The 24,551-nt window shown below is 31.8% G+C and overlaps 1 protein-coding gene across 1 annotated transcript in view; it reads right to left on the bottom strand.

Annotated features, from left to right (window-relative positions):
- Positions 1–1,624: 1,624 nt before the first annotated feature.
- LOC148944413 (uncharacterized) overlaps positions 1,625–24,551 on the bottom strand; it is a 207,711-nt gene continuing 184,784 nt past the window's right edge. Inside the window, exon 5 of the mRNA XM_089100464.1 lies at positions 1,625–1,757. Coding sequence (XP_088956590.1) covers positions 1,625–1,757 — 133 coding nt within the window. The remainder of the gene's footprint in view (positions 1,758–24,551) is intronic.

Genomic DNA, 24,551 nt, shown 5'->3' with positions numbered 1-24,551 from the left:
TTCATGAGTTCGACATCTCTCTCAACAATTCCTGAAAGTTTCGACTTTTCACGTGCTTTGACGTATTTCAGCATCCCCTTAAGCACTTCCATGAAAATCTCACCTTCCGTTCACCTGAATGGGCTGTGGTTCGCTCTTTACTAGGCTGCAGCTACTCATGCAACCATTATTAGAGGTATAGAAATTCGTCTGGACAGAGATGGGCATTATTATTCATATGGTTGGAAATTCTGCATGGCCTTTGATGTTCTACGTGACTCTCGGAAATTTAAATACGTTGTATATATGTTTAGATACATTAAAACATAGTATATAAATAGGAAAAGCGAAATATTACCTCTTATAATCACTTTAAAAAACTCCTGTTCGCAGTTGCCACACATCCCACCCCCTTCCCCGGCAAAGAAATTTCCTGGTGAGGCTCCTGATTCCACGCCATAGCATTTCCATCTCTGTGCCGGTAAGAATGTGAATGTAATACTTTACGGTATATAGAAAAAGATTGCCACAATGGGAGGGGACCTATTACACCGCCCCCTTGGCACCAATATTAAAGGTAAGGAATCAAGAGGGATTAGATATCAATTTTTACCTTCGCCCTTCCCCAAAACTCATTCTATATTTGTCTGAATGGGGCAAATTTCATTGCTAAAAGCCTTTCCCCCAGGAGTTGTGGGGGTCATGTTATCCACCCCAGATCTGCTTAGACCATTGGTTCTATACGATCACCCCTGGGAAAACCACAACAAAAAAAGCGGAAAAAAAATAAACACGCATCCGTGAACTTTCCTATGCAAAAAAAATCTCCATTTCTGTAGATGCTTCAAACATCTACAGTAGTATTCTCCGATATTCTGAATCTGATGGCGGAATTTTCATTAATGTCACTTGACTTTATAGGAGTGTTTTCTCCCTTTTTGAAAATCAGGTGAATTTTCTAAGGCTCGTAGCTTTTGATGGGGAACATTAAATTTGATGAATTTCATATTTAGAATTTGATATATTTAGAATCAGAATAAAAAGCAAATTCTTTTGGTGTATTATTTGTTATCAAGATTCCTTTTTTTAGAGTTTTGGAAACTACTGGCCCGATTTAATACACACTAGCAGTTCATTACCATGAACTATTTGATATTGCTATGGAAGTGTAGTTGTAAAACTGCAACACGACAGTGGTCTGTTTCTTGAATTGGTGGAGTAAAACTATACAAAATCGGGTAGGTAAAATTGCTTGCTGCAGCATATAAAGATAGATGCATAGAGGCGTATTGCAAAAGAGCCTCTTAAGCCTAAAGGATCATTGAATTCCACCCAACGAAGACGCTTCTTATTTTGTTAGTAATTTTATACCATTTTCAATTTATTTATTTATTTATTTATTTTCTATTCAAAAATGAGGACAACTCTGACCTTGAAATTCTGATGATAGGAGGATACCAATTAATATCAACAACTAATATGTAATTTTATCTTGATAGAGCATAATACACCAAGTAACATTATCTGAGGAGTGAACTTGACTTAGTCGGTTAAAGTGACTTCCGAATCTCCCAGCATTTGTGAATTCTCAAAATAATAAACTAACACAGACTTCAACTATTCTAATTATCATAGTTTATGGTACTTACGAGCAAGATCCACCATTTTGACAAGGATTTCTCTCTTCCACAAATGCGTTGTCATCTTTTGAGTTGCATTGATATCCTTTTTGGCAGTTAGAGCCCCAATAATTGGGAAAGCAGGAACACGAATAATTTCTATAAAATTAAAAAAATTGTTAATACTATAATATTTTAAATAGATTAAGGCCGCACGACAGCTAACAAACTAGGCTCTGCTTTAATCTAAACTTAAGTTGAAGGCAAGACTAACACAGACTTAACTGGTTTTTGGAATTAAGTTTGGTTTCAACACTTTTGGTGTACGATTATACAATACTTTTGGGGAAACAGCCCCAAATCATCACCAGTACCTATTTCCTTCTAAAAATATGTATTCAATCTATATTTTATACAAAAGTAGTTTGAGGTAGCATAGGCCGACTAAATTAGTAATATAAGGGACACAAAGGCAAAGATAAAAAGCTTCAGAATGCAAATTAAGCCCCAGAGAGAATGTTTGTCTCAAGAAGTGTCCAAAATGCTTCAGAAACGCTTGCTATTATACTAATGGAAATTTTGTCTTAATTTTAAACAAGTTCAAAATGCTCTAAGGTTATTAAAACGTATGCTACTAATGCTGCTAGCACTACTACTACTGGCAGCTCATTGCAAAACCAAGCCACCTGAGTCCAACACAGCTGCTTAAGCTTCTCCTCAACCTAAATCTATCCAAGTTTCATTCGTTACCTCTTCTTATAAAGTTCCAATTTCTTTCAAATGATTCCTTGTGGCCCTTTCCCCTTCCCCCCTTTGCAGATGATCAGCCTTTTGTTTGGTCCCAGATGGATACATCGTACGACATATAAAATGCTACGTTGTTATTGTTTATGTATTTGAGTTAGTCACAGAAGACATGTTCTAGAAAATTTTAGTGCGTATTTAGTCTTATTGGTTTCGCCAAAACTATTTATTTGCCATGGTATTATTTTCGAAAGTTCACGGTATTATTTTTGAAAATTCATGCTATTATTTTTTAAAATTCATGGTATTATTTTTGAAAATTCATGGTATTATTTTTGAAAATTCATGGTATTATTTTTGAAAATTCATGGTATTATTTTTGAAACGTCATCCTTATTTTACAAACTTTTCTTGTATTGGGAGTAGTTGAAATATCAATACCGATTGGTAGCTAATTGGACCCGAGGGTGCTTTAATAGTCTTTCGTTTTAGAAACTAAAAGCCACAAAATCTAATATTGTGTAATAATACACTCTATTCCAATCCTTTTCCAAGAATGGACTCAATTTTCCTTTTACTTTGCATCAATGTTTTCAGAAAAGATCGAAAGTAGCCTGACCTTTCAATTCCTAGAAGAAATCAAATCATTATTAAATTTGGAACTTGATATTTTTGTTTTGGACTGATCAGTCACTGTCAAAAGCAGTTTGTATTTTGTTCTTAGTCCAAGAAAAATGAAATAGCTCTTCTTTCTGTTTTGCTATCTTATCGAATACAGGGATATTCCGAATGTTGTGGAGAGTTAGAAAGTTTTTATGTCAATTACAGAATCTAATTAATGTCTGTAAAGATTAATTTAAGGAAGTAATGAAAGAAATTTGTAGCAATTTGTCGAGAACGCTGGAAATGGATTACATGAGCTACTTTTTTTTTCTTTTTTTTTAATCTCCAATCCTGATGGAAAACATTCGGTCAGTTCTCTCCTACAGAGAAGATACGGCTAGTATACGTTACAATAATGATTATGAGCCTTTTTTTTCAAAAGGTTAAAAGAGAAAAAAAAACACATATTAGAGTCAATGCATTAGCTTTGATTAGGTAAGAGCGATATGTGTACCATGTACGACTATCATTATTATATTGTTGCTGTTGTTTTTTCCCCCGCCGCTCCGTATAGAAGAAATGAAACATTAAAGTAGAAGTAAAACTTCCGATTGGAAATTGAAAGTTCTCGCTTCCTTTTTAGGGCTTAAACTAATGGAACGACAACCATCACTCCCCTTTCCAACCCCTATTTCTCCCAAGGATTTCCACGTATTTTCTCAAGGCATCTAATCAAATTTTTTAAATAGTAACTTCACTCAGAATTATCAAAACGTACCTCCGGAGGAACATAGCCTACACAGCCCAAAGTGCATGGGCCACAAGGTTATGTAATTGGTCCATTTTTTACAGCTAATTTTGTTTTGAAAATTGAACAAAGGCCCAAGTAATTGGGCCAGCTTGAAATTTGAACAGAATACATGTAGACTCCGGCGCCGCGCCGATGAGGGAAGACCGTCGGCGCGGGGGCCAAAAACAGCACGCCGCGCCGCGCCGCCGGTAAGATGTTGGCGGCGCGCCAACGGTAAGATATCGGCGGCACGCCGCCGGTGTGATCAATGTTGACCGCAAACATTAATAAGATAAGATAAGATAAGATTTATTCTTCATTAAATACAAATACAATATTACATGTTATTAATCCCTCAAAGGCTCATTGGCCTGTACAAAGAGGGACGACATATGAATTACATACTCAGAGATAAAAAACAAAAGAAAATTTAAAATGATCACTTACTCCCATATGAAGGAGAATAAAAGAAAATATAGATAAACTGGAAACTATAGAAGAAATTAGAATAAATAAACTAAATTTATTAATTATATTAAATAGACTCAAAAAGAAAAATAATAATAATAATAATAATAAAAAAAAAAAAAAAAAAATTATATTATTATTACTATAAGCGAATTCCTATCGTCGAAACAGAATTATGTGTTTCATTATTGTGTTTCATGTCTTTCATTTCAGAATTAAGAATGTTTTCATTAGTCTTTCTCAAGTCACAGCTTAAATTTACAACAGATTCGAGCCTATTCATGAGTTCAAAAATTCACAAGTCGCTGGCTGGAAACTGGTCTTCTTTGTTACTCATCGAGAGAAGCAGACATGTGGTAGACACAAAATGGTTATGGCGTTTCAGAACCCTTGCATAATACGAGTAGTTGAAGTATCTATTAGTTATGTATTGTTAACATAAATAATTATCAAAATTATTAGTTTTTTTCATCGAGCAATACTGCATACAAAACTTCAAATACCGTATCAGAAAATTCGTCAGTTATCTGGGTAAAAACTTTGAATATAACTTTGAACTTAGAAGCTTAATTTTTTCATAATGCCCTTTGCCTATATCTGTTTTGTCACCTTTAAAACAGTTTCAATGGGCTACTTTCACATTGATTGTTTTTTTTTTTTTTTTGGTGTTTTTGATTATTAAAAAGACTTCTTGTATTAACTGGTTTTCTATATTACAATTTTAAAAAAAATGCATTGTAAAGTTTTTTGGCTTCTTTATAAAATTTATATCATGTAGGCTAACGCTGAACTGCTGCTTTTGGCTGCTCTTTTGGATATTCTTCGTTTTTTTTTGGGGGGGGGGGGATTCATTCCAAATTATAAATTGATAAATACCTAATATCAGTCAAATTATAAACTGCATCTAAAAGGAGTAAATTTATCAAATTGAAAAATACATGATGAACACTTCAATTATAATCAAACAGTTTGTGGTAACGAACTGTAAGTAAGGAGCGACCCGGCTCAATGGTAACCTAAACTCTAGAAAACGGGTTTTTGATACCAATAGATACATCAAAATAATCAGATTTCAATGGTGAATTCAAATATATAATTTTCATCAAGTTTAGTCCGAGCCCATCAAAAGTTACGCGCCTGAGAAAATTTGGCTGATTTTCGAAAAAAGGGGGGAATACCCCCTAAAAGTTATAGAACCTTAATGAAAATCACACCATCATATTCAGCGTATCAAAGAACCCTACTGTAGATGTTTCAAGCTCTAATCTACAAAAATGTGGAATTTTGCATTTTTTGCCAGAAGAAAGATCATGGATGCGTGTTTGTTTTTTTTTTCCAAGGGTTGATCGTATCGACCCAGTGGTCCTATTATAAACTGCATCTAAAAGGAGTAAATTTATCAAATTGAAAAATACATGATGAACACTTCACATGAGAACATTTCAATTACAATCAAACAGTTTGTGGTAACGAACTTTAAGTAAGGAGCGACCCGGCTCAATGGTAACCGAAACTCTAGAAAACGAGTTTTTGATACCAATAGATACATCAGAAGAATCAAATTTGAATGCGGAATTCAAGTATATAACTTTCATCAAGTTTAGTCCTACCCATCAAAAGTTACGCGCCTGAGAAAATGTGGCTGATTTTCGAAAAAAGGGGGAAAGGCCCCCTAAAAGTTATAGAACCTTAATGAAAATCACACCATCATATTCAGCGTATCAAAGAACCCTACTGTGGAGGTTTCAAGCTCCTATCTAAATGTGGAATTTTGCATTTTTTGCCAGAAGAAAGATCACAGATGTGTGTTTATTTGTTTTTTTTTGTTTTTTTTCCCCAGGGGTGATTGCATTGAACCAATGATCCTAGAATATCGTGGGAGGACTCATTAGAATGGAAATTAACAGTTCTAGTGCCCTTTTTAAGTGACCAAAAATATTGGAGGGCAACTAGGCCACCTCCCATGCTAATTTTTTTCCCAAAGTTACCTGACCAAAATTTTGAGATATCCATTTTGTTCAGCATGGTTGAAAATATGATAAGTATGTCCTTTAGGATGACTTGATCCCCCGAAGTCCCCGGGGGGAGGGTTGAAAGTTATGAACTTTACCCAATGTTAACATATATTATTGGTTATTAGGAAGTATCCAGACGTATTCAGGGGGGATTTTTTCTGGTAGTAGGGGGGTGGATGGGTCGGGGGTTATTTAGGAAGATCTTTCCATGAAGGAAGTTTTCATGGGGGAAGGGACATTGCTATGAAGGGGGCGCCGGATTTCCCAGCATTATTTAAAAAAAATATCAGAAATAGGATTTCCCATCATTATTAAAGAAGGAGATCAGAAATTAAATATAAAAAAAAAGTTTTCCAACTGAAAATAAGGAGTAGGCTAACATCCAAACTTAAAAGGAACAGAAAATATTACGTGTATGATTGGGTTCACCCCCTAGTCAATACCTCGCTCTTTAAGCCAACGATTTTTTAGTACTTTCATAAGAGCTATTTATTCTAAATAACGGCCTTTGTGATTAAGGGGTTATTTTTGAAGAATTGGAACAAAATTCGAACTTTAGCTTAAAGAGCGAGGTATTGACTAGGGGGCGAGCCCCCTAATATACGTATTAAAAATATATGAATATAGAAGTTCGTTGGGTAAGTTAATTCGTAAGTTACGTATATTTATTACTAATAAAAACGTTCGCAGATAAAATTAAACAAGTTTCGAGAAAGCCATTTAACCCAATGAAAGTAAAATTAATAAACAAATTTTGTTTTAATTATTCATGGACGGTGAGCCAAAATCAAAACCTGCATTAATTCAAAAACGTTCAAAAATTAAATAAAAAAACAAGTTTTTTTTAACGGAAAGTAAGGAACGACGTTAAAACTTAAAACGAACAGAAATTATTCCGTATATGAAAGGCTGTCCCCTCCTCAACGCCTCGCTCTTAACGCTAAAGTTTGACGTTCTCACAACTCTTATTTTTTTTAAACAATAAAAAACTTTAGCGTAAAGAGCGAGGCGTTGAGGAGGGGACAGCCCCTTTCATATACAGAATAATTTCTGTTCGTTTTAAGTTTTAACGTCGTTCCTTACTTTCAGTTAAAAAAAACTTGTTCTTTTTATTTAATGAAACAAAAAGCACTTAATGGTTTATTTGGTATGAAGAAAAATTAAATGCCAGCTATTTTCTGGTAAAAAATGAAAAGGTCATCCGTTTTAAATGTAATTAAATGAAATAATATGCAAACTGAAGTAGCTCCGGGAAGATGTTGAGATTTTCATCCTAGTTCGCCACTTTTAATCCGAGCAAAATGTTAGGACACTTAGCATCAGTTATTGAGTTTAAGCTTTGATTTCAAAATGCTCACAAAACTTACCAAATTTAAGAAAGTCGCAACAATAAGTCACCTGTGGTCAAAATACTCAAAGACTCCTCTTAGATTCCCACCCAGGCTCAAAGCTTCTTCTATGGTCATATCCATGGAAATCTCCAGAGTTTCTTTTTAAAATAGCTTTCAAGCGTAGTTAGGGGTATTTAGCCTTTTTTGCTTTTCTTCATAGCTTTGAAAAAAGTGTTATAATATTCCAAATGTTACATTTGTTATATTTGTACATATTTTTGGTAATCATTTGTGGGGTGATTGAATTTTTTAAACCACTGTAGATACGTAAAAAAGTTGCAACATCTAGTACCCTTAGGTCATAAGACTGTCAAAGACTCCTCCTTGAACCTCCCAAATTTAAAGCTTTTATTATGACCTGGCCTTTTAATGTAACTTGGGCACAGGATCAAGGGCGCCATTGTCACTCGAGCGCAACGTTAGGTGGCGATGTCGATATCGCTTTCGTCACACCAATTCGTTTTAGTGTGAATCTGCCTGGTACTTATGAATGAATGTTTTCAAATTAAACCCGCTTCATCAATAAAAAAAACGGAGTTGGCGCATGTGTTCCTTTCCCTTTGGACGATAAAATCTTGGAAGTGCTGCATCAGGTATAAGTCACCAAAATCTTGCCAATTTTTGTCAACTTTTTAACTTTTTGTCATCCCTGCTTTCAATAAAAAAATCTCGAGATATTATCATTTAAATATAATACCTCCTTACCCCCCCCCCTCTGAATACCACCTTGATAGGATACCGTCTCAGCTTTTATTAGAAAAATAAGTTACTTAATAATTAACTAGGTCACTATATGGTTCAAACAAACGCGCAAAATAACGTTGAACAGCGGAGTGTTCCTTGAAGAAAAAATTGAGGGTATGAGTAAAGATGTAATAATACAAAAACAGAAATCTAAAAATTATTCGGATATACCTCAAATTATTGAAAAACTGAGTCATAGATTTGCCGTGGTATTTAATAAAATCCAAAGAATCTAACGACAAGACAGCACCCCCAAAAGCCAAATTAGGCAAGTAGCCTATGAGAAATCGCAAATTATCCAAGACAATGAACAAGTCTTAATGGGGGGCCCTGGGTCTATCAAAATATTTCAATGGTTTCCCAGGGAATTTGATATCATTTTCTTCTGTTTCCACTTTAAATGAAAAAAATAATTATCCTTTTGGCATCCCTGCTTTCAACCAAAAAAAAAAATAAGGTATTATCACTTAAAAATGATAGCCCCCTGTCCACCCCCCCCCCCCTATAGGCAATAATTTACAATTTATTTATGAGTAATATTTTTGGGGTAGCTTCCGAACAATTGATTATTAAACATTCAGGCTTTAAAAAATTTAGTATTAAACATTAAGAAAATCTTATCTAAAAACAGCAAAAAAAAAAAAAAAAAAATCTGCAAACTTACAATTCAGCTGTAGAAACAGTCTGCTGTCAATTTCAAATTCCAACAGAAGGCTGAAGCTGTATAGTTGTGAATTCGTTCTATAATTCTATTCAACTTGAAAATAAAATTCTTGACTACGAACGATGTTATAAATAGCGATTGGGAAACTACATTCGAAACAATTTAAACTCATTTCAAAAAGACGATACTGTTTTTTTGTTAACATACGAAGAACTGTGTATATTGCAAAATTTGCAATTGCATATTGCATCTGTCTGGTTTTTATGCAAAGTAACAAAAGAGACGAAAATTAATGAACAAGAGAGTAGTGAAGATTTATGGTATGCAAAATAATATTTGGCAGGGAAAGTCACAGGTGATAAATCGCTAGGGGTGGCACCGTGATTGCGTGATTTTCGGGGATTTGGGGAACCAAATTTTTTTTTCGGGGTGACGCATAGATTTTCGGGAAAATACCCAAAAATTCGGGGATAGTGCAAGCCCTGCTTGATTTCTAATCTCGAATATCGAAATACTAAACCACATGAGAAGGAACAGCTCCAACTTTGCGGTTGACGCAATAAAGAATTACTGTAAAAATTATTTAAAGTCGACCTAACACTGCTACCTCTGTTGGCGGCGGCACGTCGTTGGCGCGCCGGCGGCATTATGACACTTCGGCGGCCTTCGACCGGGCCTCTCGTTGGCGGCGTTCGATCGATCCGCCGGCGCGGCGCCGGGGTCTAAATACATGTATATTCAAGCAAACTTTACTTAAATATTTTGTAGCGCTGAACATTTCGGCTGAGGCGCTAACAACCTTCAAAGTTTCGAAAGCCAGGGATTCCCCGGACTACTAAAAGCTCATATAGAATATAATGCCATTTTTAATAAAAACCAGATTGAACTCAAAAATAAATACAAACTGTTATTACATTCCTAACTTCATTAGTACTTTAATTTTTTTTTGTAACTTTTGCAACTGTTTTGAAAGTTAAAGAAAAAAAAAAAAAAAAAAAAAATGCCATTCTCAGTAACGTGCAAATGACATTCTAAGCCATTTAGGGTTTGAAGAAAGTTGGTCCACTCTTATGTATTGTTATTTTGTTCGATTTAAGTTTCACTTTTTAATCTGCATGTTTAAAGGTTCCTAAATAGATTTCTTACATCCACACCCTCTAACTTCTTTCTCCCCTCTTGACCTCGGAAGTAAAGTGGATATTTTACACCTCGTTGAAAAGAAAAAGTTATGCAAGCATTCCGAATTTCATTTAAAAAACCCGAAACGAGACCTTCTTGTTCTATGCCCCCTCCATTCTTCTATCCTCCATTTCTTTGTTTAGCTTTAATTTACTTTACTTTCACCCTAAATGCTATTTTGGAGTTTTAAAGTTGTTGATTCCAAATTAAATACTTTACTTGCAACACAAAATTCCAATCAAAGCATGATACGTACGGCTCTAGGCAGTCCCCCCAGAAAATCCTCCTCCTCCTCCCCCCGTGGAAAAATTCACGCAGAAAATTCCCTCAGGAGAATTACCCTCATGAACAATTCCCCCTGTATTTGCCCTGGGTAATTCCGGATGTTTATTAGAAGGGTAATTGAAAGTTCTACCCACCTGTTTCAGTTAGAGGCAGTGCTATAGTGTTGCCATAAAAGAACCATAAGGGTTTATGCATTAATAGTTTTTCCCCAAAGGCACTTCATAAGGAAAGGGTGGTCGTATAATCTACGGAAGGGAATCGTAATTTAAAAGTTTTAGAGCCCTTTTTAAGAGTCAAGAATTATTGGAGGACAACAAACCATCCCATGTCATTTTTACCCCAAACGCATCCGGATTAAAATCTTTAAAGAGTCGTTTCATTCAAAATAGTCCAAAGGCCACATACAATTCCTCCAGGTTTGACAACCCCCCTTCCAACCCCCGGGGGAAGGACTGTGAGCTCTGAGTTAAGATATAAGGTTTATATGGGAAAGATGGTTGGATAATCTTTGCAGGGGGCAACCAGTTGCTACCGAGTGAGTCGCTACAGACCACAGTCTTTTAGAAAAGTTTCTTATTCCAGTTCAACAGCCCTTGTGTTTCAGCAGTTGTTTTGAAAGAATTATGACAAATAGTCCAACTTTAGCATACGGAGTGAAGTTTTGAGGAGGGGATAACCCCCTCATAAACATAATAATTTCTATTTGTTTTAAGTGTTAATGTTATTCCTTGCTTTGAGTTGAAAAAAGGCTGTTTTTTTTTAAATTAATTTCGGATTGTTTTTCAAATCGTGCCCATACTTAACCAACACACGATTTGGACTACCAGCCCAATAAACACACGATTTGTTGTTAAAATGTAAGTACCAATAATTGTAAATTAGTTAGTAACTTTCTGCTTTTCAGTTTTCTGCTTGAAAATTCAAATATTGGATTTTAAGTAAAATTGTGGGCAAGATTTGAGTATTAATGCAAAATAGTCGATGAATTGGAGTTTCGCTGAATAAGTTCTTAATAATATTTTTATTTACGAAATCCGGCTGGATGGAGAGGGGTATAATTAACCGCGTGGATGGAAGTTGTGCGTGACTTGGTCTTCTAAGTGGCTGAAGCCATTATAACCTCTATAATAGCGAACCTCTCTCATGTTGAAATTCACTGTAGACGTGTGTTTAGATACACAAGTAAATTAAAATCAAGTTACCATCAAGCCAGGGCTAATTGGAGAAAAAGCAAAGACAGACAATCTTAGTGAGAGGTAAAGCTGGCATATGCCTTTTTCAGGATTGTATAAAAATGATGCCATTTTCAGTTGTTGATAGATAGTTATTTTAAACAGGAATAGAGAAAAATCTCCATTTAAGTTCGGTGAAAACAAAGCTCCTGGTAGTACTTGTCATCCCCCCTTCTCCCAAGTATTTCCTGGCAATGTTCATAATACCCTGCCTTATCTATTCCCCCTCTGTACCGGTAGACATGTGAATGCAATATTCATGCTACATAGAAAAAAGATTGTATCAATGAGAGGGATACTATTGCCCCATCCCCAGTACCAATGATTCAGGTGTGAACCAGAAATATTCCCCCGAATCAAGAGGGATTAGAAATTAATTTCGATCTCCTCTTCCTTCCCCAAAATTATTTCACACGTATTTCACGTGTTCAAAGCTATTATAAATCATAACAAATTCAGTACATATCTCACAAATTATGTTTAGTTTATAAAAGAAATGATTTATAATGATTCCTGAGCTTGTTGATTGCAATATACAGGTCCAAAATCTGATGAAGTTCAGTTCGTAGGCCACAATATGCGTTAATCCTTAATGAAAGTAGTACGAGTGTATAAGGTTTGAATCCTACAAGGAACCCTACACCTGAGGCAGTGCAGTTTGACATGCACATTGCAAAAAGAGACCAAAACTTTTATATTATATACCTATAAAGTGAACAAACACGTTTTGAAAGTATAATTGAGATTATACAACGCAAGCACACTGGTTTTTGCTATTGATATCAATTGCACATGGAATTACACAAGAATATACAGTGTAGTTTGACGTGCACATTGCAAAAAGCGACCAAACCTTTTATATTATATACCTATAAAGTGATCAAACACGTTTTGAGAGTATAATTGAGATTATATAACACAAGCAGACTGGTTTTTGCTATTAATATCAATTGCATATGGACTTACACAAGAATATACAGTGTAGTTTGACGTGCATATTGCAAAAAGCGAGCAAACCTTTTATATTATATACTTATAAAGTGAACAAAACACGTTTTGAGAATATAATTGAGATTATATAACGCAAGCAGACTGGTTTTTGAGGCACTTTCATCATAACATTTTTTTTTTTTTAACCGAAGACTGGAAATTGTCAACCTTTTCAAAGAGAGTGAGTAGAACCTGTCAAAGAGTTTGATAACCTCTAGCTTAAAGGCATCTCATTGAGTTTGATTAAGAATGCAACATATCTAGAATTGATGCCATATGCTGTTGAATCATTTACCAAAAAAATAACTCTATTTGCAAAAAAAAGGGTTTAGCATTTGTGAATTGGACTCTATGAACAATATTAATTAATGTTTGAATAATAGGAGCATGAATGAATCTAATTAGTGATTGGATCGTATGAAGATGGAGAAAAACGGTTAAACTGATTAGCAGTTAAGGTAACCCCGAAGAGCATGTTAACTCATAGCTTATTTATTATAAATTTGGGGCAATATCAATCTATGGAAATGGTTAATGATGATAAAATGGTCTTATGACTTGACCTAGCTTTACTTCTTTGATGTGTTCTGTATAATACACAAGTGGCGTTTGAATAGTGTTGTCAATTTAAATAGAGTTTAACGTTATAGTAAACTAAAAATTTGATACTAAGAGAGATGTAGATGGCAAGAAAAGAATTTTAGTAATGGATAGCTTTACTTCTTCGATGTGTTCTGTATAATACACAAGTCGCGTTTGAACAGTGTTGTCAGTTTAAAATAGAATCTAACTTTTTAGTATACTGAAAAGCTGATACTAAGGGAGATGTAGAGGGCAAGAAAAGAATTCTAATAATAAAATTCAGGACAAGCTTTTCATTAGTAATAAATAATCATTTAGTATATTTTTTAAATTTATTTTTGTTTTAAAAAAATTACAATCCTTAAAAAATTTAGCTTTAACTATTTAACGCTGTACATAAATTCTTAAATTTTAGTTGTACTGCACAGTTAGTAAAGGAACATTTAGTATTTTTTCTAATTTAATTATTTTCTTAAGAAAATGACCAACCTTTAACAAATAGAGCCATAGCTAGTTGAAACTGTGCATAAATTCTTGATTTTTTGTCGTGTTACTTAGGTAATAAAGGAGAATTTATTATTTTTTCTAATTTAAGTGTTTTCTTAAGAAAATGACCCATATTAACAAATTTGGTCTTAGCTAGTTGAAACTGTGCATAAATTCTTCATTTTTTTGTCGTGTTACTTAGGTAATAAAGAAAAATATTGTATTGCTTACTAATTTTGAGTTTTTTTCTTAGGAAAATGTCCCATCTTTAACAAATATATACTTAGCTAGTTAAAACTGCGCATAAATTCTTGAATTTTTGTCGTGTTAAACAGCTAATAAAGGAACATTTAGTATTTTTTTCTAATTTAGGGTGTTTTCTTAAGAAAATGACCCATCTTTAACAAACTTCAGCTAGTTGAAACTGCCCATAAATTCTTCATTTTTTGTCGTGTTTCTTTCGTAATAAAGGAACATTTAGTATGTTTTTTCAATATATTTTTGTTTAAAAAAATGCCTCGTCCTGAAAAAATTGAGCCTTCACTATAGCAAAATGTACATGCATTCTTCAATCTTACCTGTATTGCGCAGGTAGTAAAGGAAAATTTAGTATTTTTTTATAATTTAATTGTTTTCATATGAAAATGCTCCATTTTAAAGGGAAGTGTATATAGCTATATACGACTGTACCTAAATTCTGCAACTTTATCCTTGTTAGATCGATTAATAAAGAGCGCGTAGTATTTTTTCTAACTTCGTTCGATTTTTTAAAAAAATTGCCATTGTTTGAGAAACTTAGAAATTTCTCGCGGAAAGTGTACGTCAATTCTTCATTTTTGTCTTGTTACTTAGGTAATAGGGAAATTTAGTATTTTTCCTAATTTTGAGTATTTTCTTAAGAAAAGACTCTTCTTCAACAAATTTAACCTTAGCTAGTTAAAACTGTGCTTAAATTCTTCCATTTCAGTGTTATTGTACAGATGATAAGGGAACATTTAGTTTTTTTTCTAATTTGTATACGTTCGTAAGAAAATGGCACATCTTTTACAAACATAGCCATAGCTAGTTAAAACTCTGCATAAATTCTTAATTTTTTGTTGTGTTGCTTAGGTAATAAAGGAACACTTGGTATTTTTTCATAATTTTGTTTTTTTTCTTAAGAAAATGGCCCATCTTTAAAAAATTTAGCCTTAGCTAGCTAAAACTGTACATATTTTCCTCAATTTTAGTCTTGATAAAAAGCTAATAAAAGAGCATTTAGTATTTTTTCTAATTTAGTGTGTTTTCTTAAAAAAATTGCCCATCTTTAACAAACTTAGCCTTAGCTAGTGGAAACTCTCCATTCATTCTTCATTTTTTTTTCGTGTTACTTTCGTAATAAAGGAACATGTAGTATATTTTTTAATTTAATTTTGTTTAAGAAAATACCTCATCTTTAACAAATTTAGCCTTAACTAGTTAAAACTGTGCATATATACTTCAACTTTAGTGGTGTTAAATAGCTAATAAAGGAATATTTAGTATTTTTTTCTAATTTAGTTTGTTTTCTTAAGAAAATGACCCATCTTTAACAAACTTAGCCTTAGCTAGTTGAAACTGCGCATACATTTTTCATTTTTTGTCGTGTTATTTTCGTAATAAAAAATATATTCTTGTGCAAACCCATACTCCTATTGATGAGGACTTATGGCTCTTATTCAATATTTTTTTAATGAAAGCAAACTATTTTTTTTAACTAATTTTTTTTTACTTCAAAACTATTCAACTTTTTTTATCTCTCTACATCATATCAGAAAAATAGAATGACACTTTTGATTTAAATTTTTAAAAATTATTCTTCTGCATAACCATATTCCTACTAATGAGGACTGAGGGTTCTAATTCAATATTTTTTTCATGAAGGCAAACTTTTTTTTAACTAAAACTTTTTGGACTTCGAAATTATTCAGCTTTTTTTTTTACATCGCTAAATCATATCAGAAAAATAGAATGACACTTTTGATTTAAATTTTAAAATACATTCCTGTGAATATCCATACTCCTTATTGATGACTGATGATTCTAGTTCAATATTTTTTTTCATGAAAAACAAACTATTTTTTTTAACTAAATTTTTTTGGACTTCGAGATTATTCAACTTTTTTTTTACATCTCCAAATCATATCAGAAAAATAGAATGACCCTATAATGTAAATTTTAAAATATATTCTTGTGCATACCCATACTCCTATTGATGAGGACTGATGGTTCTAATTCAATATTTTTTTCATGAAAACAAAATATTTTTTTTAACTAAATTTTTTTGGACTTCGAAATTATTCAACTTTTTTTTTACATCTCTAAATCATATTAGAAACATAGAATGATACTTTTGATTAAATTTAAAAATATATTCTTTTGCATACCCATACTCCTAATGATTAGGACTGATGGTTCTAATTCAATATTTTTTTCATAAAAAATAAACTATTTAAAAAAAAAATTTGTTTTGGACTGTAAAATTCTTCAATTTTTGTTTTTAATTCTCTAAATCCTATCAGAAAAATAGAATGAGACTTTTGATTTGAATTTTAAAATATAATCTTGTGCATACCCATATTCCTAATGAGGAGGACTCATGGTCCTAAATCAATATTTTTTTTCATAAAAAACAAACTGTTTTTTTTATTTCATCTTTGAAATTAATCAACTTTTTTTTATGTATCTTAAAATAACAAAATATGCTTGCGGCTCTAACAATTGTACTTTATGCTTGCTCAGAGACACAATGTGGGTTTCTCACTGGTACTCTATGGCCGGTAATCGACAGTACCTAGTCTATTGCATGTATGAAATCAGTATTTTTTAAGCAGTGGAACGATAAACACATAAGTCATATCTTTAAAAAAAGTGAAGATGGAGCATTTAAATAAAGTGTGTTCACATGACAATGTTATTGTAGCATGGAATGCCTACAAGGAGAAGTATTTAAACTATGAAACAAGTACAAGTGGTAGCACTATTGGAAATGTATGCATGCATTGTCATGACAGTAAGGAATTAAATTTCTTTGGAGTACCGAAAAAAATAAACTCTTATGTTGGTGGATATGCGAGATTGAGATCTCCCGAGATGATTGCACTCAAAGGGAACACCAACATAAAAATAATCGTTGATGATAGAGGACAACTCCTTGCTGCTGTTGCAGGTAACACATTACCTACTGATACATCCTATCGTCAGCTTTCGGGTATTAGCATTCAACGGAACATCAAAAAAAGAAAGGCCTACTCTTCTACTAATATCATAAACCATATCTTGTCTACGTGTTGAAACTGTTACCTGTGTAAAAATAATGTGATAATAGACACTGAAATTGCCAGAAAAATAAAAAGGGCAATGGCACAAAATATCACTATGGAATATAAAGATGAATTGTTGAAAAATAAAAAAATACCAGCAAACGTTACTGCCATTGATCAAACATATTGAGCATATTGAACCTGTCGATGACACACCAGTAAAAGTTGTGAATGACTCAAAATGGAATAATGATTATTCTACTGATTACGAACTAAGAGATGACAATAGCTACAATATCAAGAGAGAAAATAGTGTACTATTTTATGGAACAGATTCAAAATGTCCAAAAGTTGATCATTGATATTAATAATGTGTCATAATATATTTTTGTATTAATATTCTACATAGCATTATTTCATTAAAAATATATTATGCATTACATTGTTATGTGTTCATTATTTTTATAGTATGCTAGCATATCGAACGTTTAGAATGTCTATTAAAAAATAGGAGATGTAAGAAAAGGAATTTGCATACATCTATTATCAGACACATGGGATAACATTGACAAAATCTAGGTATCAGAATGAATAAATTCTTAATCAACATCCATTGTTGGATATTTCATTATGAAAAAATTGTAAGTAAGTAAGTAAGTAAGTAAGTAACAAACTCTTTCTTGAATTCACCTCTTGGATACACAATACGGAAATTTAATTCAGGAAGTTATGAAAAAAAATTGAACAAATTCCTTATTAACATTCATTATCGATTGACGTCGCTTCCTGGACAGGCAATACAGCAATTTCACAAAATCTAAGCATAAAAGTGATTAAATTCTATATCAATATCCATTTCTCGGATACATAGGAAAAAATTGACAAAAGCTAAGTGTTCGAGTGAGCAAGTTTTTTTTCTATCAACATCCTTTGTCAGATACATCAAAAAAATTGATAAAAACTAAATATCAGAATGAATAAATGCTTTAACAACATCCTTTATCGGATATGTCGGATAAAATTGACAAAATCTAAGTATCAGAGTGATTATATGCTATATCAACATCCTTTTCTCGAATACATAGATTAAAATTGGCAAAATCTAAGTGTTAGAGTGAATTTTTTTTTCAACATCCTTTGCCAGTTACATCAGATAAAATTGACATAATCTATGCGTCAGAGTGAATAAATTAATTATCAACATCCTTTGTCAGATACGTCAGATAAAATTGATAAAATCTAAGTATCAGAGTGATTAAATTCCATATCAACATCATTTTCTCAGATACATGGGATAAAATTGACAAAATCTAAGTAACAGAGTGAATAAATGATTTATCAACATCCTTTAAATGCATTATCTGTCACTTGCTGGACAGGCAATACAGCAATTTCACAAAATATAAGCATAAGAGTGATTAAATTCTATATCAACATCCATTTCTCGGATAAATAGGAAAAAATTGCCAAAATATAAGCGTTAGAGTGAGCAAGTTTTATTTTTCTTATCAACATCCTTTGTCAGATACATCGAATAAAATTGACAAAATCTAAATATCAGAATGAATAAATGCTTTAACAATATCCTTTATCGGATATCTCAGATAAAATTGACAAAATCTAAGTATAAGAGTGATTAAATTCTATATCAACATCCTTTTCTTGGATACATAGATTAAAACTGACACAATCCTTATTTTATGTCAGATAAAATTGACAAAATCTAAGTATAAGAGGGATTAAATTCTATATCAACATCATTTTCTCGGATACATGGGATAAAATTGACAAAATCTAAGTATCAGAGTGAATAAATGCTTTATCAACATCCTTTAAATGCATTATCAACATCATTTGTCGGATATATTGGATAAAATTGACAAAATCTAAGTATCTGATTGATTAAATTCTATATCAACATTCCTTTCTCGGATATATGGGAAAAAATTTACAACATCTAAGCCTCATATTGACTAATTTATTTTTTATCATCTTATTTTGTTAGCTGACACAATTTCAATTAACAAAATCTTAAAATAGCGGAGTGAACAAAATCTTTTTTATCATCCTTAGCTGATTGTTTTGAATACAACGTAGTAAATCTAAGTATAATAATGAATAAATGCCTTAACAACATCCTTTGTCAGATATGTGGGATAAAATTGACAAAATCTAAGTGTCAGAGTGAATAATTTTTTTTTATCAACATCCTCTGTCAGATGCATCGGATAAAATTTACAAAATCTAAGTATCAGATTGAATAAATGTTTTATCATCATCATTGTCGAATATCTCGGATAAAATTGACCATACGTAAGTACTAGAGTGAATAAATTCTATATTAACATCCCTTTCTTGGATACATGGGATAAAGTTGAAAAAATCTAAGTATCAGAGTGAATAAATGCTTTATCAACAACCTTTAAATACAATATCAACATCATTTGTCTGATATATCGGATAAAATTGACAAAATCTAAGTATCAGATTGATTAAATTCTATATCAACATCCTTTATCGGATATGTCGGATAAAATTGACAGAATCTAAGTACATTTTGACTTCATGCGTCGTTACGTTGAATTTAGGTTAAACTGGTTATAGATGATAGCACACCCGCTCAGACACACAGTCATAGTGAGAGAGATATTCAAAAAGTTGAGTTAATTTTGGTTCACTTAGAGTGGTAATGACTTTATCATGTGCACACACTTTCTTCGAATAATTAATTTTCACTTCTTTTTTTTAATATATGGTATCGGTGCTTATCCCTCCAATGGGAAAAAATTATTGATTTAGTACGTGCAATAAACTAGATAGTCTCAATAACCTACCATGGAGTACCACTGGGAAAGCAGCTCGGAAATATCAAAACCATAGGTTAGGTTAGGTTAGCTTACGTGCGCGCACGTTAGTGTACACTTGGATTTTGTCAATTTTATCCAATATATCCGACAAAGGATGTTGATAAAGCATTTATTCATTCTGATATTTAGATTTTGTCAATTTTATTCAAAATATCCAACAAAGGATGCTGAAAAAGCATTTATTCACTCTGATATTTAGATTTTGTTAATTATAATTGTTGTAACTGATAAAAGATATTGATAAAAATAAATTATTAACTCTGATACTTAGATGTTGTCAATTTTATGCCATGTACCCGAGAAAGGGATGTTGATATATAATTTAATCAATATGATACTTAGATTTTGTTAATTTTATCCGATATATCTGACAAATGATTTTGATAATGAATTTAAAGGATCTTGATATAGCATTTGTTCACTTTGATAATTAGATTTTGTCAATTTTATCCCATGTATCCGAGAGAATGATGTTGATATGGAATTTAATCATCCTGATACTTAGATTTTATCAATTTTATCTACATATCCGACAAAGGATGTTGATAATGAATTTATTCACTGTGACACTTATATTTTGTCAATTTTATCCGATGTAACTGGCACAGGATGTTGATAAAAAAATATTCACTCTAACACTTATATTTTGTCCATTTGAATATATGTATCCGAGAAAGATATGTTGGTTTAGAATTTAATCCCTTAGATATTTAAATTATTAAATTTATATCCAACATATCCGACAAGTGATGTTATTAAAGCAGTTATTCACTCTGATGTTGATATTTTGTCAATTTTATTTGATGCATTTGACAAAGGATGTTGATAAAAAACAAACTTGTTCTCTCTAATTCTTTGATTTTGTCAATTTTTTTCCATTTATCCGAGAAACGGATGTTGATATAGAAATTGATCACTTTTATGCTTAGATTTTGTGAAATTGCTGTATTGCCTGTCCAGGAAGTGACAGATAATGAATTTAAAAGATGTTGATGACACTTTTGTTCACGCTGACACTTGGAGTTCGTCAATCTTACCCTACGTATCCGAGAAAATGATGTTGATATGGGATTTAATCCCTCCGATACTTAAATTTTATAAATTTTATCCGTCATATCTGACAAAGGATGTTGATAATGAATTTATTCACTCTGAAGCTTAGATTTTTGCAATTTTATCCGATGTAACTGGCAAAGGATGTTGATAAAAAAAAATATTCCCTCTAACACTTAGATTTTGTCAATTTTAATCTATATATCCGAGAAAAGGATGTTGATATAGAATTTAATCACTCTGATACTTAGATTTTGTAATTTTTATCCGACATATCTGATAAGGGATGTTGTTAAAGCATTTATTCGTTCTGATATTGAGTTTTTGTTAATTTTATTCGATCTATCTGGCAAAGGATGTTGATAAAAAAAACTTGTTCACTCTAACACTTAGATTTTGTCAATTTTTTCCTATGTATCCGAGAAACGGATGTTGATATAGAATTTAATCACTCTTATGCTTAGATTTTGTGAAATTGCTGTATTGCCTGTCCAGGAAGCGACTTCAACCGATAATAAATATTAATAAGGTATTTGTTCAATTTTTTTTTTCATAATTTTCTGAATTAAATATTTGTATTGTGTATTCAAGAGGTGAATTCAAGAAAGAGTTTGTTACTTACTTACTTACTTACTTACTTACAATTTTTTCATAATGACATATCCATCAATGGATGTTGATAAAGAATTTATTCATTCTGATACCTAGATTTTGTCAATTTTATCCCATGTGTATGACAATAGGTGTATGTAAATTCCTTTTCTTACATCTCCGATGTTTTAATAGACATTCTAAACGTTTGATATGCTAGAATACTCTAAAAACAATGAATACATAACAATGTAATGCATAATATATTTTTAATGAAATAAAGCCATGTAGAATATTAATACAAAAATATATTATGATACATTATTAATATCAATGATCAAGTTTTGGACATTTTGAATCTGTTCCATAAAATAGTTCACCATGTTCTCTCTTGATATTGTAGCTATTGTCTTCTCTTAGTTCGTAATCAGCAGAATAATCATTATTCCTTTCTGAGTCATACACAACTTTTACTGGCGTGTCATCGACAGGCTCAATATGCTTTTCGTCTTTGGTATTATTTGGTTCATTGAGTGTTTGATCAATGGCAGTAACGTTTGCTGATACTTTGTTTTTCATCGATTCATCTTTATATTCCATAGTGATATTTTGTCCCATTGCCCTTTTTATTTTTTTGTCAATTTCACTGTCTATTATCATATTATTTTTATACAGGTTACAGTTTCGGCACGTAGACAAGATATGGTTTATGATATTAGTAGAAGAGTAGGCCTTTCTTTTTTTGATCTTCCGTTGAATACTAATACCCGAAAGCTGACGATAGGATGTATCAGTAGGTAATGTGTTACCTGCAACAGTAGCAAGGAGTTGTCCTCTATCATCAACGATTATTCTTATGTTGGCGTTCTCTTTGAGTGCAATCATCTCTGGAGATCTCAATCTCTTATATCCACCAACATAAGAGTTGAATTTTTTCGGTACTCCAAAGAAATTTAATTCCTTACTGTCACGACAATGCATGCATACATTTCAGATAGTGCTACCACTTGTACTTGTTTCACAGTTTAAATACTTTTCCTTGTCGGCATTCAATGCTACATTAACATTGTCATGTGAACACACTTTATTAAAATGCTCCTTCTTTACTTTTTTAAAGATATGACTTATGTGTTTATCGTTCCACTGTGTAAACAACATTGATTTAGTGCATGTAATAGACTAGGTAGCGTCGAAAGCTAGCCATAGACTACCAGTGAAAAAGACACATTGTGTCTTTGAGCCAGCATAAAGTACAATTGTTAGAGCCGTAAGCATATTTTTTCATTTTAAGATACGTACAAAAAAAAAATTAACTTGAAAAATTTTGAAGTTTAAATAAAAAAAAATAGTTTGTTTTTTATTAAAAAATATTGAATTAGGACCATGAGCCTTCCTCATTAGGAATATGGGTATGCACAAGAATATATTTTAAAATTTAAATCAATAGTTTCATTCTATTTTTCTGATATGTTTTAGAGATGTAAAAAAAAAGTTGAATAATTTCGAAGTCCAAAAAAATTTTTTTTTTTAAATATTTTGTTTTTTATGAAAAAAAATATTGAATTATAACCATCAGTCCTCATCATTAGGAGTATGGGTATGCACAAGAATATATTTTTAAATTTAAATCAAAAGTGTCACTCTATTTTTCTAATAAGATTTAGAGATGTAATAAAAAAGTTGAATAATTCCGAAGTCCAAAAAAAATTTAGTTTTAAAAAATAGTTTGTTTTCATGAAAAAAATGTTGAATTAGAACCATCAGTCCTCATCAATAGGTGTATGGGTACGCAAAAGAATAAATTTTTTATTACGAAAGTAACACGACAAAAAATGAAAAATTTATGCGCAGTTTCAACTAGCTAAGTCTAACTTTGTTAAAAATGAGTCATTTTCTTAAGAAAAGATACTGAATTAGAAAAAAAACTAAGTATTCCTTTATTAGCTGTTTAATAACATTAAAAATTAAGTATTTTTGTACGGTTGTGTCTAGCTAGGGCCAAAATTGTTTAAGGTGGGCAATTTTCTTGAACAAAAATAAATTTTAAAAAATAAAATATATGTTCCTTTATTATGAAAGTAACACAAAAACAACATAAAATGAAAAATGTATGCGCAGTTTCAACTAGCTAAGTCTAAAATTTTTAAAGATGGGCAATTTTCTTAAGAAAACCCACTAAATTAGAAAAAATACTACATGTTTCTTTATTAGCTTTTTAACAAAACTAAAATTGAAGAATTTATGCTAAATATGTTAAAGATGTGCCATTTGCTTAAGAAAAAACTCAAAATTAGGAAAAAATACCAAATGTTCCTTTATTACCTAAGTAACACAACAAAAAATGAAGAATTTATCCACAGTTTCATCTAGCTATGGCTATGTTGGTAAAAGATGTGACATTTTCTTAGGAAAACACACAAATTAGAAAAAAAACTAAATATTCCTTTATTAGCTGTACAATACAACTAAAACGGAAGAATTTAAGCACAGTTTTAACTAGCTAAGGCTAAATTTGTTAAAGATGAGTATTTTCTTAAGAAAACACTCGAAATTAGGAAAAATACTAAATTTTCCTTTATTACCTAAGTAAAACGACAAAAAATGAAGAATTTGCGCGCAGTTTCAACTAGCTAAGGCTAAGTTTGTTAAAGTGTATTTTGGCAAAAAATTAAACTAAATTAGAAAAAATACCACGCGCTTTCTTACAAGCGATCAAATAAGAATGAAGTTGCATATTTGTGTCACAGTCGAATCTTGTGATATACGATTTCGTTTAAGAAGTAGCGTTTACTTCAAACAAATCGACAGTTAGAAAAACATAACAAATATTGCCGTATTACCTGTGCAATACAACTAAAATTGAAGAATGGATGCACGGTTTTACTAGTTAAGGCTAAATTTGTTAAAGATGGGGCATTTTCTTAAACAAAAATCAATTTAAAAAATATACTAAATGTTCCTTTATTACGAAAGTAACACGACAAAAAA

This window comes from Artemia sp. Qi Xiang Cuo, chromosome 14 (assembly GCF_049724085.1).
Source record: "Artemia sp. Qi Xiang Cuo chromosome 14, ASM4972408v1, whole genome shotgun sequence".
NCBI lineage: Eukaryota > Metazoa > Arthropoda > Branchiopoda > Anostraca > Artemiidae > Artemia > Artemia sp. Qi Xiang Cuo.
The sequence above is the reverse complement of the archived record's forward strand: the minus strand, read 5'-3'. Positions and strand labels throughout refer to the sequence as shown.